The following is a 19336-nucleotide window of genomic DNA, read 5'->3' on the forward strand; positions in this document are numbered from 1 at the left end:
GCACTATCTTTTGCCAAAGCGCCGCCGTGAAGAGGCGGCGCTCTGGCATAAATACTTTTATAAGTACCCTTAATGGCCGCCGTGAAAACACGTATAGGCGGTCATTAAGGAATTAAAGAAAGAGCATACAGAGGGGAAACCAATGAATAGAAATATCACACACAAGTCATATAATGACCAGAAATAGCGTTATTACTTATGAACACAAATATGACAGTTACACTTTAACTAATTTGACACCGACATTTAAATGGATACAAACTTCGCAAGCAACTTAGAATGATCTATAGTATAACGGACATCTAACAACTTTCAAATAATTTCATTTTATGACTAAAATCTTTATATAATGCCCCCCATAACTGCCCTCCACAACGTATAATGCCCTCATAACTGCCCTCCACAGTATAATGCCCACATAACTGCCCTTCATACAGTATGCCACGATAACTGCCTTCCACAGTATAGTGCCCCCAAAACTGCCCTCTACACCATATAATACCCCCCATAACTGCCCTCCACAGTATAATGCCCATATAACTGCCCTTCATACAGTATAATGCCACGATAACTGCCTTCCACACAGTATAGTGCCCCCCATAACTGCCCTCCACACCATATAATACCCCCCCATAACTGCCCTCCACACCGTATAATGCCCTCATAACTTCCCTCCACACAGTATGCCCCCCATAACTGCCCTCCACACAGTAGTGCCGAAAAACTGACCTTCACACCGTATGAAGCCCCCATAACTGCGCTCCACACCATATAATGACCCCCATAACTGCCCTCCACACAGTATAATGACCCCATTACTGCCCTTCACACAGTATAAAGACCCCATAACTGCGCTCCACACCGTATAATGACCCCCATAACTGCCCTCCACACAGTATGACCCCATAACTGCCCTTCACACAGTATAAAGCCCCCATAACTGCGCACCACACCGTATAATGACCCCCATAACTGCCCTCCACACAGTATAATGACCCCATAACTGCCCTTCACACAGTATAATACCCCGATAACTGCCCTTCACACAGTATAATACCCCGATAACTGCCCTTCACACAGTATAATGCCCCCATAACTGCGCTCCACACAGTAGTGCCGAAAAACTGACCTTCACACCGTATAAAGCCCCCATAACTGCGCTCCACACCATATAATGACCCCCATAACTGCCCTCCACACAGTATAATGACCCCATAACTGCCCTCCACACAGTATAATGACCCCATAACTGCCCTTCACACAGTATAATGACCCCATAACTGCCCTTCACACAGTATAATGACCCCATAACTGCCCTTCACACAGTATAAAGCCCCCATAACTGCGCTCCACACCGTATAACGACCCCCATAACTGCCCCCACACAGTATAATGACCCCATAACTGCCCTTCACACAGTATAAAGCCCCCATAACTGCGCTCCACACCGTATAATGACCCCCATAACTGCCCTCCACACAGTATAATGACCCCATAACTGCCCTTCACACAGTAGAATACCCCCATAACTGCCCTTCACACAGTATAATGCCCCCATAAGTGCCCTCCACACAGTATAATGCCCCCTCAGAACTGCCATCCACACCATATAATGCCCCCATAACTGCCATCCACACTATATATTGCCCCCATAACTGCCCTCCACACCATATAATGCCCCCATAACTGCCCTCCACACCATATAATGCCCCCATAACTGCCCTCCACACTGTATAATGCCTCCCATAACTGCCCGCCACACAGTATATTGCCCCCCATAACTGCCATCCACACCATATAATGCCCCCATAACTGCCCTTCACACAGTATAATGACCCCATAACTGCCCTTCACACAGTATAACGACCCCATAACTGTCCTTCACACAGTATAATACCCCCATAACTGCCCTTCACACAGTATAATGCCCCCATAACTGCCCTTCACACAGTATAATACCCCCATAACTGCCCTTCACACAGTATAATGCCCCCATAAGTGCCCTCCACACAGTATAATGCTATCTTTTGCCAAAGCGCCGCCGTGAAGAGGCGGCGCTCTGGCATAAATACTTTTATAAGTACCCTTAATGGCCGCCGTGAAAACACGTATAGGCGGTCATTAAGGAATTAAAGAAAGAGCATACAGAGGGGAAACCAATGAACAGAAATATCACACACAAGTCATATAATGACCAGAAATAGCGTTATTACTTATGAACACAAATATGACTGCTTAATATCAAAAGTCATCTGAAATTACAGTTACACTTTAACTAATTTGACACCGACATTTAAATGGATACAAACTTCGCAAGCAACTTAGAATGATCTATAGTATAACGGACATCTAACAACTTTCAAATTATTTTATTTTATGACTAAAATCTTTATATAATGCCCCCCATAACTGCCCTCCACAACGTATAATGCCCTCATAACTGCCCTCCACAGTATAATGCCCACATAACTGCCCTTCATACAGTATAGTGCCCCCAAAACTGCCCTCCACACAGTATAGTGCCCCCCATAACTGCCCTCTACACCATATAATACCCCCCATAACTGCCCTCCACACCGTATAATGCCCCCATAACTTCCCTGCACACAGTATGCCCCCCACACAGTAGTGCCGAAAAATTGCCCTTCACACCGTATAAAGCCCCCATAACTGCCCTCCACACAGTATAATGCCCCCATAACTGCCCTTCACACAGTATAATGCCCCCATAACTGCCCTTCACACAGTATAATGCCCCCATAACTGCCCTCCACACAGTATAATACCCCCATAACTGCCCTTCACACAGTATAATGCCCCCATAAGTGCCCTCCACACAGTAGAATACCCCCATAACTGCCCTTCACAGTATAATGCCCCCATAAGTGCCCTCCACAGTATAATGCCCCCCATAACTGCCATCCACACCATATAATGCCCCCATAACTGCCCTTCACAGTATAATACCCCATAACTGCCCTCCACAACTTATGCCTCCCATAACTGCCCGCCACAGTATATTGCCCCCATAGCTGCCCTCCACCCAGTATGCCTTGATAACTGCCTTCCACATAGTATAATGCCACCAAAACTGCCCTCTACACAGTATAATGCCCCCCATAACTCCCCTCCACACCTTATAATGCCCCCCATAGCTGCCATCCACACCGTATAATGCCCCCATAGCTGCCCTCCACACAGTATAATGCCTCCCATAACCGCCCTCCCCACATTATAATGCCCCCATAGCTGCCTCTACATAGTATAACGCCCCCATAACTGACTTCCACGCAGTACAATGCCTATAGCTTCCCTCACAGTGTAATGCCCCCATAGCTACCCCCCACAGTATAAAGTCCCCCATAGCTGCCCCCAATTGTGTCTGATAAAAATAATAATATGCATACTCACCTAACCCCGTTCCAAAGAGTGGAGGAGATCCCTATGCTCCTCTGGTCTGTGCAGCTCGGCGCAGACAGGCGCGATGACGTGACTGCCTTGTGTCCAGCGATACATAGTGAATGGTAGAGCAGAGACCATACGGTCTCCTGCTCTACCATTGAATAAACTGTATCTGCGTCCTGAATATGCAGATACAGTTTAAACAGGGAGAAAATAATTGATAAAACCGAAATTCGCAAAATGACATTGATTAATTGGGCTGAATTTGAAATGAGTTTGCGTGCTCCCGCTGGAGACACAAGCATGCAGTATCTTTGTAGTGTTCTAACAGAAGTCCACACTACCAAGAAGATAGATTAGCAAATCGGCAACACGCCCTCCCCCCGCTATGGAGAGAACAGAAAATAGCAGGGTGCCTGAAACGGAAGTGAAAAAAATGCTTGTTCTAGATTGTGATTACCATATTTTTCGGACTATAAGACGCACCTGTCTAGAATATACACCCAGGTTTTAGACAACAAAAAAATTTTCAAATTTATATTGTTTACTACTTTTACAAAGCAAAAACTTTTGGTTAAAAAAAATTATTTGTTCTGTTTCACCACATTCTGAGAGCCATTTTTTGGTACATACAATTTATCAGTTTTTATTTCATTTCTTTTGAACATTGTGCTTGGGGAAAAATGGTAAAAAGGCTATTTTTTTAACTTTTAATATATTTTACACTCCTGAAAATGTATCTAACTTTTTTTTTTACAAAACATTAGTTCCCCTTGGGGACTTGAACCAGCGATCATTAGATCGCTGGTACAATACACTGCAATACATGAATGAGTTACAGAAACAGCGTAACTCGCTGAGCTACGCTGTTTCCGTAACTCCCATAGTAGTGAATGGCAGTTATAGAAGTAGCGTAGCATTCGAGCGGTTTCCATAACTACTATTCAGTTCTATGGGAGTTACGGAAACAGTGTAGCTCAAAGAGTTACGCCGTTTCCGTAACTCTACCATGTACACAGTTTTCGGAGCTACAGATTTCCGGAAACAGCGTAGCTTGCGGTGCTACGCTGTTACCTTAACTCTCATTCACTTTTATCGGAGTTCCGGAAACAGCGTAGCTCAGCGAGCACTCGGCTGTTTACGCAACTCCCGACCTCCTAACCAGGAAGTGGCCGGTAGACAGCAGAGCGAGTAAGATAAAACGGGGTTTACGGGCCCCGTTCCAGAGATAGGTGCGGGTCCTAGACGTGGGACCCACATCTATCTGACATTTATGACATATCCTGAGGATATGTCATAAGTATCCTTCATGGGAAAACCCTATAAATGGCACGGTCGGTATTGACCACGCCATTTAAACTAGTTAAACTGCCAGAAACAGTGCCATCGCTGTTCCTGGCCGTTAGAGCAGTGTGTCAGCTGCTGACACCTGCAGTGTATGGAGCAGGGTCAGCGCGTGAGCCTGATCCGCTCCAAACATCATCCCCTCCCCGCTCCATGATGTGCCGGCACATCATGGGGCGGGAAGGGGTTAAGTAAGAAGCGGTCAGGGGGCCCGGCGCTGCCGGTTCCCTTGACTGCCGACTAGAAGACGCAGGGTCTTTTTAGCAAGATTTATTCTTGCTAAAAACTGTGTCTTTAAGTCCGAAAAATACGGTACATTGTTGGTGACAGAAAAGGTTGACAATTAAGAAGTTCTTAATGAAAACTCATGAGCGCTTTAATAAATGAAGACCTCCTTCACACAGGGTATTTTTTTTTCTGCGTTTTAAAAAACATGTTATACAACACCTGCAGCGGCTTGACAAATTTATTATAATTTACTACCAGACTTAACTCAAGAGACCAGTTTTCAGCATATAAGAACAAGGTTGATATAGTTCATAGTGTGTCAGGTAGTATTTCACAAATTGCCGGTTGAAAATGGCAATAAAGTAGGGCTGGGCGATCAATTTAATTTGATTAATTCACCTTCAAGGCCTCTGACTATTCTGTTTAACAGAACTGTTGAATTGATTCTTTAGTGGGGCCGTCGCGCCGTGCTGCAGGAGGACAAACAGCGCCCCGTTCTGTCCTTGCTGTCCTGTACTGAACAAAATGATACAGTACGGAACAGTAGTTCCGTGGGGAAGCAGGGACACCTAGCATATAGCCACACCAGCCTGTACAAACCGCCCCGCTATAGATAGCACCCTTCTTGAAGATCGTACCACCACCACACTTGCCGATCGCACCACCACCCTGGTGCTAACTACATGGACACTGACACTATGTGGGCACTGTCACCATATGTGGGAACTATCTACAGGGCATTGCGTCACTATCTACATGGGCACTGTGGTGTTTTCAGGTGACTGGGACAAAAAAAAAACCCTGACAAATGAAATTCGTCTTTTTTTTTTTATGTCCATGAAAAACGGATGACAAACGGCCATTAGAAACGGACAGACTGACTGGTAATGGAAGAGAATTTGGAGGGACACTGATGCAAAATGGACATTCGTGTGACTATAGCCTAATTCATTATGATGCCAGGAGTCCCGCTCACATGTACCGTGGTCGGGCCCAGCTGAGACTCAGGCCATTTTTCACAGTCCAATCATCACGGTCATGTGAATTCTGCCTTAATGTCATTTATTTAAAAACCCATCATGGGGTGGTACTTCACAAGGTCCTACTCAGACTTCAGACACTAGAATGTGATCTCTCCCCAGAGTGGCCACATGGCACTATCTACCTGGCCCTGCTGCAATTTAGACGGTTCCCGCCTTCAATATCAGAGACCGGCTGAGGTGGTGATGGGCAGAGAGGGATGTTAGTGCACGCGGTGCATCATTGATTATAGATTCACAGAAGTATATAACACAGAAGTTATAATCAATTAGATATCCAGTTGTATTTATGATTTAAAAAAAAAAGGATTTGCAGAGTTAAAAGTTGTGAAGTTACATACAATAATGACAGCAATATATCTTATAAAGTTATTTATATAAAGAAAATAATTTATTAAAATATGTCTTACTGTTAAATAAACAGAAAAAAAAAAAATGTATTTTATTTTTTGGCAAAATCGCCCAGCCCTACAACAAAGTATCCTCAATATGGTTATCCTTCTTCCAAATACACCTATATAAGAGAAAAATTTAGAAAAAACGAGAAAAAACAGCCACAAATAGTGACATACTACAATCACTCTGCTATTTTACTGCTCAAAGCTTTTTTATTATATTCACAGACGTGAAAGGATAAAACCACATAAAAACAAGCCAAAATATTTGCGTGTTCCACGCCTGAGGCACCATGCACACGAACGTAAAATCGCCTGTAGCATAAAAACAAGCCAAAAGACTAGAATGGACTAAACACACGTGTTCCACACTTGAGCCGAGTTTCGCGTCCCAGCTTTATCCGGGGCATGACCTCTAGACCCCTCCTTCCGTTATTTCTAAAAAAAAAAAATATTATAACTCACATATTAAAATTGGAAAATTACTAAACCAATAAAAACATCTTTCTTAGACATTGCCACTTTATGGGAAAAGCCTCTTGAAGTTGTAATTGTACGCATCGTCTAAACGAACACTGCTAAATTAAAGTGAAAGTCAATGGAGAAACGGCTCCGCTGCGGATTAACGCTGCGGAGTGTCCGCAGCGGAATTTAAGTGAAATTCCGCCACGTGTGAACCCAGCCTTATAGGGATATCTGGAGGACGGGGAACCCTATTGAGGATACGTTATCATTAGCAATCCACAATTTGTGAAATGCTACCGGACTCTCGCCCACACACTATCTAGTGAACTATGTCAACAGTTTTCCTGTATACTGAAAACTGGACTCTTGAGCCAAGTCTGACAGTTTGCGCCTAACAATACTTTATGCCTGTTTACGTTTTCAGTCTGACCAACCTAATGCGGCATCTGTGACTTTTTGTGCTTGCAGTGATGTTGCCCACAATTCCCTCCAACTCTGTGGGGTATGGCAAGGTAGAGGTCCTTGCTGGGTCTCGTACATTGCCACTCCCCCATCAGACAATTAAATAAAAAACCGCTCATCTCACCACTCCTATTCTCCCCTTCTCATCCCCTCAGGCTTCCTCCACATGCAGCAGCTCATACATTGTACTGATGCCGGGCAGCGTCAGGATGTTGTATGTGACACAGCACTGATGACGTTGAAACCTGAGGAGACCTGGAGGGGAGAAGAGCAATGAGTATACGTTTTTATGACCAAAAGATGCAACATGTTTCACATCTCACTCCAAATTTCTTTATATTAAGACTAGTCAGTATGAAAGGCCAGTATTAATAAAATCCCCCCCCCCCTTGTATTTAGGCAGTCTCAGATTTTACTAAGCGCTTGCTTCTGCCAGCTGCCTCTTAAAAATAAAATAAAAGCAAAGATTTTAATGTCAAGCTCAACATTGGATCCCTACAATGGCATAACTGCTGGGATCCGCGGCATGGAGGGGGGTTCATGCCGCCCGCCGTCACTACCCCCCCCCATACCCGCTGGTGCCGCTAGCAGACACTATTGAACGCTATGGCAATGCAATGGAACGCTATGGAAGTATCTCCCTACTCTACCACTTACTAGGCTAAAGGAAGAGCCAGCGTTAGGTGGAGGGGTGGGCCCACGGCTAATAACATTTATGGGCAAGGCGTTATGGGCCCCCTCCTGCCTGGTGGCGTCGCTAGCACCGCAGGGTGCCCCGGTGCTAGCGACAGCCACATTCACTTGTATCTGCGTTCTCAGGACGCAGACGCAAATTAATACTATAAGCTGCAGGCCACGTTAGGCCTGCAGCCTATCAGGCGCAGGGACGGTAACTCAGCGCAGGAAGGCGTGATGACATCACCGGATCACGCCAGCCTACGCAAGGATCCCGTCGGCGTTGAATCACTCCGTTCTTCGCGGTACCGGGCCTAGGTGAGTATGAAGTTTTTTGTTTTATTTGTTTGGGGGTCGCTATATCTACAGGAAGGGGGCTGATATATGGCGCAATCTACAAGGGGAAGGTGGGGGCGCAATCTACAAGGGGAAGGTGGGGGCGCAATCTACAAGGGGAAGGTGGGGGCGCAATCTACAAGGGGAAGGTGGGGGCGCAATCTACAAGGGGAAGGTGGGGGCGCAATCTACAAGGGGAAGGTGGGGGCGCAATCTACAAGGGGAAGGTGGGGGCGCAATCTACAAGGGGAACGTGGGGGCGCAATCTACAAGGGGAACGTGGGGGCGCAATCTACAAGGGGAACGTGGGGGCGCAATCTACAAGGGGAACGTGGGGGCGCAATCTACAAGGGGAACGTGGGGGCGCAATCTACAAGGGGAACGTAGGGGCGCAATCTACAAGGGGAACGTGGGGGCGCAATCTACAAGGGGAACGTGGGGGCGCAACCTACAAGGGGAATGTGGGGGCGCAACCTACAAGGGGAACGTGGGGGCGCAACCTACAAGGGGAACGTGGGGGCGCAACCTACAAGGGGAACGTGGGGGCGCAACCTACAAGGGAAAGGTGAGGGGCGCAATCTACAAGGGGCGGGCTAGTCAAAGATTTGCTATGGGGCCAAATCTTTCCTAGTTATGCCCCTGGATCCCTACATACTAAGGCCCCATGCACACGACCGTGCCCGCAATCACGGCCCGCGATTGCGGGCACGGCCGGCCGCTGACTGACAGCCGCATTTTCGGGCCGTGCTCCCATACAAAGTATGGGAGCACGGCCCGCAAAATGCGAAAGAACGGACATGTTCCATAATTCCCGGAACATTTCCACGGCACTGACACCCTTCCGTAGTGCTACGGAAAGGTGTCAGTGTTCAATGAAAGTGAATGGCTCCGTTTTTACGGACCGCATTTGCGGTCCGCAAAAACTGAGGTTTTTTGCTGTCGTGTGCATGGCCTCACACACACGGCCGTGCCGGTAATCACGGCCCGCATTTGCAGGCACTGCCGGCCGCGGGCTGCATTTTCGAGCTATAATTCCCGACACGGACACCTATCTGTAGCAATACGGAAAGGTGTCCGCGGCCAATAGAACAGGGAAGGTCCATAATTGCGGTCCGCAAGTACAGTGATTTTTTACGGCTGTGTGCATGGGGCCTAAAACCTAAGGATCAGCAAAAGAATATCCTTTACCCGTTCTAATCTATGGTAAAACGAAACACTTTCATAACACATGATGTATCAGTAGCTGTGTTGTTAGTTCTACATGGATAATACAAGGCAGCAATGGAGGCTGGTGTCAATACTAGTGCTCCTGTGCGTGGTGATCATACCATGCGTTCCTAAGGGCACTTCCTACCGTCACGAACCAGTTTGCGTGCCCCAGTACAACGTAAAATGCTTACAAAACCGTTCCCATACTCCGCTCTCAGCCGCTACGTTCCGCCTCCTCGGGAGAGAAATTAGTAAACGCAGCGTACCCGGCAAAGCGTTCCTCCGGATTGAAGGACCCAACTTCCTGGTTCCGGGGCAGCATGTGACCGGCGCATTTCCATGCAGGTGAGCGGATAGAAGCGGCAGATGAAGCACTAATTCTAATGATGTGGTAACTGGGAGAACTATAGAGGTCATTGCTTAAAATGAACCTGCAGTCCTGCACAACGGGGAAACCCTGTCCTTTTGGTACCACGTAGGCATGGTGTGTCTACATCTGCCCCAGAGAGTACTGCTAAAAAGTTCCCAATTCTCTCATGTGTAGCCTCATCTTCCCTGCCTGTCACGTGACCTGGCATTACTATATTAGCCCCTTAAAGGGAGTCTGTCACCAGAATGTCCGTATTAGACTAGTGTATTGTAGAAGGGACTAACCTGTTTTTAACGTTTATTTACAATTTCTGCTGTCTGTCTCCTTTGTAGAAAAATCCGTTTTATTAACTTTATTCTAATGAGCATTTAGGTGCAACGAGGGCGTCACCGTTGCTCCTAAATGCTATGTCGCTCCCTAGTTCAACTCCCTCCTTTCTTATATTGATTGACAGGGCCCAGTCAGCATAATAAGCGCGTGCATGTCTGGCCCTATACTGTCTGTAACGCGCGCGCATCCCTGCTCTTTACTCGCCGCATGCGCAGTAGTGCCGATTAGAACGGAGAGCAGAAAGATCGTATTGCGCATGTCTATTAGGCCCTGACAAAGGTAGGCATTAAAGAGGCTCAGTCACCATATTATAAGTGCCCTATCTTGTACATAATGTGATCAGCGCTGTTTTGTAGATAACCGCAGTGTTTTTTATTTAGAAAAATTATAAATTTTGGCCAAGTTATGATCTATTTTAGATTTATGCTAATTACTTTCTTAATGCCCAACTGGGCGTATTTTTAGCTTTTGACCAAGTGGGCGTTGTAAAGAGAAGTGTATGACGCTGACCAATCAGCATCATACACTTCTCTCCATTCATTTATTCAGCACAAAGTGATAAGCGAGATCATGCCGTGCTGTCACATACTCACACATTAATGTTACTGAAGTGTCTTGAGAGTGAATAGACATTCCTTCCAGCCAGGACGCGATGTCTATTCACAATCCCGCCACTTCGGTAACCTCAGCTTTATTTTATCGTAAATACAATTGGAAAAATTTATATCTAATTGATTAGCAGGGAGCAGGTTAACAGAATCTATAATTATTGAGCAACTGCGTGCACTAACAACCCACTCTGCCCGACACCACCTCAGCCGGTCTCCGAGTGTGTCAGACGGATTTCGCGGCCCAATCGCCGTACATGTGAATGGGACTCCTGGCGTCATAGTCATTTAGGCTACAATCACACATCAGTGAAATAAAAATGGCCATTAAAAACTGATCAATGGTCCGTTTTTCATGTCCATTTTGCATCAGTGTGTCTCCAAATTCTCATCCATTTCTAGTCCTTCTTCCATGGTCGTAAAAAAAAAAAAAAAAAGGATGGGTGTCATTTGTTAGGTTAGATAGTGACATAGTGCCCACGTATAGTGACAGTGCCGACCTAGTGCCACGCCCAATATAGTGCCAAAGTGCCCATGTAGACAGTGCCGCACCCCCTTGTAGACCGCACCACACCTTGTAGATCGCAGCAGCACCCCTACATGTAGATCTCACTCCCACATGTAGATCGCAGCACCATCCCCCCTCCTTTGTAGATCGCACCCCCACCCCAGCTTTGCAGATCGCAGCACCACCCGCCTCCCTTGTAGATCACACCCCCACCACTTGTAAATCGCAGCACCCCTCCTTGTAGATCGCACCGCAGTAGCTGCCACTAGGAGCTGAATCCCCGGCCAGTGGTTGCCGTCGCTTTGGCTGGAGATTCAGCTCCTAGTAGGAGCTACTGCGGCGCGATCTATAAGAGAGGAGGGGGGGGGGGGGGGGGGGGTTTGTGGTCTGATCTACAAGGTACAATGGGGGGTGCGATCTGCAAGGGGGGTGTTATCTACAATGGTGCAATCTATAAGTCGGGTGTTGTGGTGTGTTCTACAAGGTACAAGGGGGGGGGGTGCGATCTGCAAGGGGGTGCAATCTACAGCCCGGCAGTATCTACAGGACAGTGTGGCTATGTACTAGGAACCTCTGCTTCCCACGGAATTGCTGTTCCATACTGTATCATTTTGTTCACTACAGTACAGCAGTTCCATGAGTAAGCAGAGACCGAATGGGGCAGACCAGGAAGTGATGAGGCGGCAGGGGCAGAGCTTCCTCCTTCAGCATGGCGTGACGGCGCCACTAAGGAATCGATTCTGTTCAAAAACAGAATCGTGAGAGTTCTTGAGGGTGAATTAATCGAATTAATTTGATTAATCACCCAGCCCTATGTTAATGTAATAGTATAACTGAAATAAAACAACTTTGTAATTTACTTACTGTTAAAATTCAGTTTTTCTTATCCATGCGAATTCTGTGTGATGTTACTGCCACTAGGTGTCTCCCTTCCTGCAATCTACTGTCCACTCCCTGTGGTCAAGCAATGGCCATTTCTGGTTACAGAGCAGAGGAGATGGACTGCAGAAGGTGGGGCTGTTTCACTTCATTGCCTGGCTATAACTTTCTATGGAGAGGGGAGGAGGGAGTAGGAAGAGAATATATATAAATATATGTGTATATATATATATATATATATATACAGTATACGCAGGAAATGGTGCGTTTTTGCCGCAGCGGAGAGCCTAAACTGAATTTCTGCAGCAATTTTGTTGTGCGTGGACAAGCCCTTTAACCCCTTAATGCACCAGGACGCACCGGTACGTCCTGCATTGAAGTGCTTTGAGGCACAGGGACGTACCGGTGCGTCCTGGCTAAAAACTGTCACCCTGTCAAAGGACAAGGTGACAGAACTATGCCGTCAACTGTTTATGACAGTTGACCGGCACAGTAAGACGGCAGGGGACCATTCACAGCGGTCTCCTGCCGGCGATCGCTGTGATTGGTCAGTCAAAGCAGCCTGACCAATCACAGCTCAATGACGTGGTGTATGTGATGGCGCTGGCTCAGCTTGAGCCAGCGCTATCACCGCCGGTAATCAGATGTCCGGCACCCGTCTGCAACGGCCAGGACCGGAGCTAGGCTCCGATCCGGCCGATTAACTCCTTCGATGCATCGATCAACACGATCGATGCATCGAAGTGTCTTGTAGCCTGTCGGCAACCACGATGGTTGCCACGGGCGCGGGTGTCAGCTGTTTGTCACAGCTGACATCGTGCTCGAACGGCCAGGACCGGAGCTAGGCTCCAATCCGGCCGATTAACCCCTTAGATGCAGCTATCGCTGCATCTAAGTGATTAGATCGCACGCTATGGTTGCTAATGACAACCATCGGCACTCGCGGGTGTTCCTATGGTTGCTATGGCAACCGTAGCCTAACAATCGCTTCCTAGTACGGAAGCCTATTAGGCCCCGCCAGGAGGCGAAGCCTAATAGGCTTGCTGTCAGTGAATAGCTGACAGCTCTAATACACTGCACTATGTTGGTAGTGCAGTGTATTAGAATAGCGATCAGGGCTTCATGCCTTCAAGTTCCCTAGTGGGACACAAAAAAAAGGTAAAACAAGTTAATAAAAATGTTGTAAAAATGTAAAAAAAGAATAAGTTTCATGAAAAAAATAAGTTTCAAAAAACACTAACAGCCTTTTTTCCTATAATTAGTCTTTTATTATAGGAAAAACAAAAAAACATAAAAAAAGTACACATATGTGGTATCACTGCGTCCGTAACGACCCAAATGATAAAAATATCACGCTATTTTACCCGTACGGTGAACACCGTAAAAAAATTTCATAAAAAACTATTCCAGAATCGCTGTTTGTTCGTCACTACCCCTCGCAAAACAGAATAAAAAAAGGGATCTAAAGGTTTCATGTACCCCAAACTTATACCATTAAAAACTGAAGCCCGTCCCGCAAAAACAAGCCCTCCCGCAGCTTTTTTGACGGAAAAATAAAAAAGTTATGGCTCTCAGAATATGGTGACACCAAAAATAAATTTTAAACAAAAGTGATTTTATTGTGCAGACGCTGCAAAGCATAAGAGACTATATACATCTGGTATCGCCGTAATCGTACCGACCCGCAGAATAACGTAAAATTGTCATTCATAGCGCATGGCGAACGCCGTAAAAAAAAGAAATTATAAAAAACATCAGAATTGCAGGTTTTTGGTCACCTGGCTTGCCAAAAAAATGAAATACAAAGTGATCAAAAAATCGCATGTACCCCAAAATGGTACCAATGAAATCTACAGATAAGCCCTCACCCAGCTCCGGTGGAGAAAAAAAAAAGTTCTGTCTCTCAGAATATAGCGATGCAAAATGTCCAGAGTGTTCCAAAAGCGGATAAGATCGGGCGCCATTTATCAGTGCGACACCAGCCACATATCTATGAATTATTATTTATTTACCCCATTATTATACCCTCTTATTATGCCCCTGATGTACTCCGCACAGCTTACATATGCCACCACATAATAAACTGAAATACCAGCAAAACCCCCCAAAAAACCACCACTAAGCAAAATCTGCGCTCCAAAAGCCAAATGCTGCTGTCTCCCTTCTGAACCCTGCAGCGTGCCCAACGGGCAGTTTACGTCCACATATATGGCATCGCCATACCCGGGAAAACCCGCTTAACAGTTTGAGGTATTTGTCTTCAGTGGCATGAACTGGGCACAAAATATTGTGTACTAAAATGGCATATACCTGTGGAAATTTGCAATTTTCACTTTGCACCATCCACTGAGCATTCATTTATCATAGAAAAAAAAAACCTGTGTGGTCAAAATGCTCACTACACCCGTTAATAAAATGCCTTCAGGGGTGCAGTTTCCAAAATGGGGGTCACTACTTGGGGGTTTGTTTTACTATTTGACCCCAGAGCCCTGCCATTGTGGGCTAATGCTGCGAAAATCACCAAAATAGGTCTCACATGCGCCTTTCACTCCTAAACCCTGTCATATGTCCAGGCAAATGATAAATGCCTTGAGGGGTGTAGTTTACAAAATGGGGTCACTTCTCAGGGTTTTACACTCTACTCTGGTACCTAAGGGAGCTCTGCAAATGTGACATGGCGCCCATACACCAGTCCAGCAAAATCTGTGCTCTAAAACCCACATGGCACTCCTTCCATTTTGAGCTCTGCCATGTGCTCAAACAGCAGTTTAGGGCCACACATGGGGTATTACCATATTCGGGAGAAATTGGGTAACAAATTATGTGTTGTTTTTTCTCCTATTACCCATTGTGGAAAAAAAATTGGGTGCAAAACTACATATTTTTGGGGAATTATTTTTTTTTTTTCATACTACCTCATTCTAATACAATCTATGAAACACCTGTGGGATCAAAATGCTCAGTACACCCCTAGATGATTACCCTGAGGGGTATAGTTTCCAAAATGGAGTCACTTCTCAGGGGTTTCTACTGTATGGGTACCTCAGGGGCTCTGCAAAACAATCAACCAAAATCTACATGCCAAGTAGCACTCCTGCCATTCTGAGCCCTGTGGTGTATCCAAGCAGCAGTTTATGACCACATGTGGGGTATTACCGTACTCGGGAGAAATTGGTTTACAATTGTTGGGGCGCTTTTTCTCCTTTATTCCTTGTGAAAATGAAAACAATTCAACATTTTAGTGGAAAGAATGTAGATTTTCATTTTCACTTCATAATGCCAATAATTCAGCAAAAGAACTGTGGGGTCAAAATGCTCACTATACCACTAGATAAATTCAACGAGGGGTATAGTTTCCCAAATGGGGTCAATTTTGCCGCGTTTGCACTATTTTGGCCCCTCAGAGGCTTTGCAAATGTGACATGGGGCCGCAAACCATTCCAGCAAAACTTGAGCTCCAAAAGTCAAATGGTTCTCTGTCCTTTCTAACTTCCGCCATGTGTCCAAACAGCAGTTTATTACCACATATGGGGTATTGCTGTGCTCAGAAGAGTTTGCTTTACAAATATTTTTTTTTTCTCCTTTATCTATTGTAAAAATGAAAAAATCTGAGCTAAAATGACATTTTATTAGAAAAAAATTAGATTTTCAATTTCACAGCATAATTCCCATAATTTCAGCAAAAACCGTGTAGGGTCAAAATGCTCACTATACCCCTAGAAAAATTCCTTGAGGGGTGTAGTTTCCAAAATGGGGTCACTTTTGGGGAGTTTCCACTGTTATGGTCCCTCCAGGGCTTTGCAAACACGACATGGCACCGAAAACCATTCCAGCAAAAGCTGCGCTCCAAAATCCAAATGGCACTCGTTCCCTTCTGAGGCGTGCCGTGGCTCCAAACAGCAGTTTATTACCACATATGGGGTATTGCCGTAATCGGGAGACATTGCTTTACAAATGTTGGGGTGCTTTTTCTCCTTTATTACTTGTAAAAACTAAAACATTGTATGTTTTTTCAGAAAAAAAGTAGATTTTCATTTTCACAGACCAGTTCCAATAAATTTAGCAAAAAACCTGTGGGCTAAAAATGCTAACTATACCTCTTGGAAAATTCCTTGAGGGGTGTAGTTTCCAAAATGGGGTCACTTTTGGGGGGTTTCCACGGTTTTGGCACCAGAAGACCTCTTCAAACCTGACATGGTGCATAAAATATATTCTAATAAAATAGAGGCACCAAAATCCACTAGGTGCTCTTTTGCTTCTGAGGCCTGTGTTTCAGTCCATTACCACACTAGGACCACATGTGAGATATTTCTAAAAACTGCAGAATCTGGGCAATAAGTATTGATTTCAGTTTCTCTCGTAAAACCTTCTGTGTTACAGAAAAAAATGTATTACAAATTTAATTTCATTAAAAAAAAATAGAAATTTGTAAATGTCACCTCTACTTTGCTTTATTTCCTGTGAAATGCCTAAAGGGTTAAAATACTTTATGAATGCTATTTTGAATACTTTAAGGTGTGCAGTTTTTAAAATGGGGTGATTTTTGGGGACTTTCTAATATATAAGTCCCTCAAAGCCACTTCAGAACTGAACTGGTCCCTGAAAAAATAGCCTTTTGAAATTTTCTTGAAAATTCGAGAAATTCTAGCTAAAGTTCTAAGCCTTGTAACGTCCTAGAAAAATAAAAGGACGTTCAAAAAACGATGCAAACATAAAGTAGACATATAGGAAATGTTAACTAGTAAATATTTTGTGTGGTATTACTATCTGTTTTACAAGCAGATACATTACAATTTAGAAAAATGCAGATTTTTGCAAATTTTCTCTAAATTTTGGTGTTTTTTAAAAATAAATATTGAATTTAACGACAACATTTTTTCAATATCATAAAGTACAACATGTCACGAGAAAACAGTCTCAGAATCGCTTGGATAGGCAAAAGCATTCTGGAGTTATTACCACATAAAGTAACACATGTCAGATTTGCAAAAATCGGCTGTGTCCACAAAGCCAAAACAGGCTTAGACACTAAGGGGTTAACCGTGTACTGTGTGATAAATTACAAAAAGACCGCCAAAACACACAGGTCAGAGAGCAAAAGTGACGTCATGTGTGTGATGATGGAATCAGATAGTGAAACATATACTAGAAAAAATGGGGTTGAATCCAGCACGGACAGTTATTTTAAAATGGAAGAACTATTTCCAAGTTTAATGGGCCAGTATGTTTGGCAGGTTAAAATCAGGAATAAAGAGCACGGTGTGACATCCTGATATAGTGGAGAAAAAATTGTGGTAGTGGTAGATAGAGTACCTTCCTGTTTTCTTACGGGAAGGTGCACGTGCCGTTGAAAAAGATAGAACATGTCCTATTTCAGGCCGTAATAACGGCACGGGCAGCCCATAGAAGTCTATGGAGCTCCCGTAATGACGGGTGGCTACGTGTGTGCACCCGTCATTACGGGAGCGTTGCTAGGCGACGTCGGTAAATAGTCACTGTCCAGAGTGCTGAAAGAGTTAACTGATCGGCAGTAACTCTTTCAGAACCCTGGACAGTGAATTCCGATCAGAATATAGAGCAACCTGTAAAAAAAAAGGCGTTCATACTTACCGAGAACTTCCTGCTTCCTCCAGTCCGGTCTCCCGGCCGTTGCCTTGGTGACGCGTCCCTCTCGACATCCGGCCCGACTTCCCTGGATGACGTTTCAGCCCATGTGACCGCTGCAGCCAATCACAGGCTGCAGCGGTCACATGGACTGCCGCGTCATCCAGGGATGTCGGGCTGGATGTGAAGAGAGGGACGTGTCACCAAGACAACGGCCGGGTAAGTATGAATTTCTTTAACTTTTATTACAGAAAGGGCTGTCCCTTCTCTCTATCCTGCACTGATAGAGAGAAGGGCTGCCGATTAGTGCAGTGTAATTTTGCAGCCAAAAACTTGCCCGTAAATACGGGTGGAATACGGGTGACACCGGGCCCGTATTTACAGGCACGGGCCCGAAAATACTGGTGCAAAACGGGTCGAATACGTGTGACACCGGACCCGTATTTACGCCAGTATTTACGGGTGGGAAAAAATATGGTCGTGTGCATGAGGCCTCAGAGGGCATCACACAGCTGCAAGACTGGTAAGTATGTGCATTCTTATGTTTAGGTGCAGGGTAAATTTACCTTCGGGTGATAATTTTATTCTGACAATTAGTAAATGATGGATAACGAGAGAATAATTAGCAAAAAAATTTTTGGCCACCTACTTAGACTGCAACATTTCAAAACAAATCATATTAGGAAATGTGTTTATATGGAAAGACATAAGGACAAAAAAATAACATCCATTAATATAAAATTTCTTACATATTCTAGCATTATCATGTGATGATCAGTCGACCTTGTCACTATCAATTGTTAGGTATTTATTGTTATTAGATATCCGTGCATAACCATTCAACTCAATGCCACTATTGTATTGCTAATACTTCAACACCACTATTAACCCCTTCCCAACATTTGTCGTATCGATACGTCATGGAAAGCTAGTGCTTCCCGCATTTTGCCGTATCCATACGACAAATAGTGGACACCGGCTCAGAAGCTGAATCGGTGCCACCATCCCCGGGTGTTGGCTGCATGTTATAGCTGACACCCTGGGGTAATGGTGAGGACCGAAGTTTGCTCTGATCCCTGCCATTAACCTCTTAAATGCAGCGGTCAAAAGCTATCGCTGCATTTAAGTTGTTTGCAGCTCATTGGAACCCCAGCATTGAAATTGCAAGGGTTCCGGTGGCTGCAATGGCAACTGAAGGTCTAATACTGGTCTCCCGGTCTGCATAACACGGTCACCAAGGCAACGGCCGGGAAGTTCTCAGTAAGTACGAACCTCTTTTTTTTAAACAGGTTACTCCATATGGTGATCGGAATTCACTGTCGAGGGTGCTGAAAGAGTTACTGCCGATCAGTTAACTCTTTCAGCACCATGGACAGTGACTGACGTCGACTAGCCTCATCTCTATGATGGCGGCTGCGCGAAAATCACGCAGCCGCGCATCATACACTGATGACACACGGAGCTGTCAAGTGCCTTTTGCG

At 45.1% G+C, this 19336-nt stretch overlaps 2 protein-coding genes across 14 annotated transcripts in view; one reads left to right on the forward strand and one right to left on the reverse strand.

Annotated features, from left to right (window-relative positions):
* The window catches only part of PEX3 (peroxisomal biogenesis factor 3), a 219380-nt gene extending 209392 nt beyond the window's left edge, over positions 1-9988 (reverse strand). For 2 of the 10 annotated variants that reach the window (XM_075862647.1, XM_075862645.1), the window contains exon 1: positions 9764-9988. In XM_075862647.1, coding sequence (XP_075718762.1) covers positions 9764-9973 — 210 coding nt within the window. In that variant the 5' untranslated portion in view covers positions 9974-9988. Of the gene's footprint in view, positions 1-6770; positions 6848-7460; positions 7592-9675 lie in introns of all 10 variants that reach the window. The other 8 variants (XM_075862653.1, XM_075862655.1, XM_075862654.1 and 5 more) reach the window with 8 other exon arrangements.
* Positions 9767-19336, forward strand: part of ADAT2 (adenosine deaminase tRNA specific 2) — an 85098-nt gene continuing 75528 nt past the window's right edge. The window contains exon 1 of one of the 4 annotated variants that reach the window (XM_075862659.1): positions 9767-9901. The gene's annotated coding sequence lies outside the window, so the exon portion shown is untranslated. The other 3 variants (XM_075862662.1, XM_075862660.1, XM_075862661.1) reach the window with 3 other exon arrangements.

The sequence above is a fragment of the Rhinoderma darwinii genome, chromosome 4 (assembly GCF_050947455.1).
Source record: "Rhinoderma darwinii isolate aRhiDar2 chromosome 4, aRhiDar2.hap1, whole genome shotgun sequence".
Classification (NCBI taxonomy): Eukaryota; Metazoa; Chordata; class Amphibia; order Anura; family Rhinodermatidae; genus Rhinoderma; species Rhinoderma darwinii.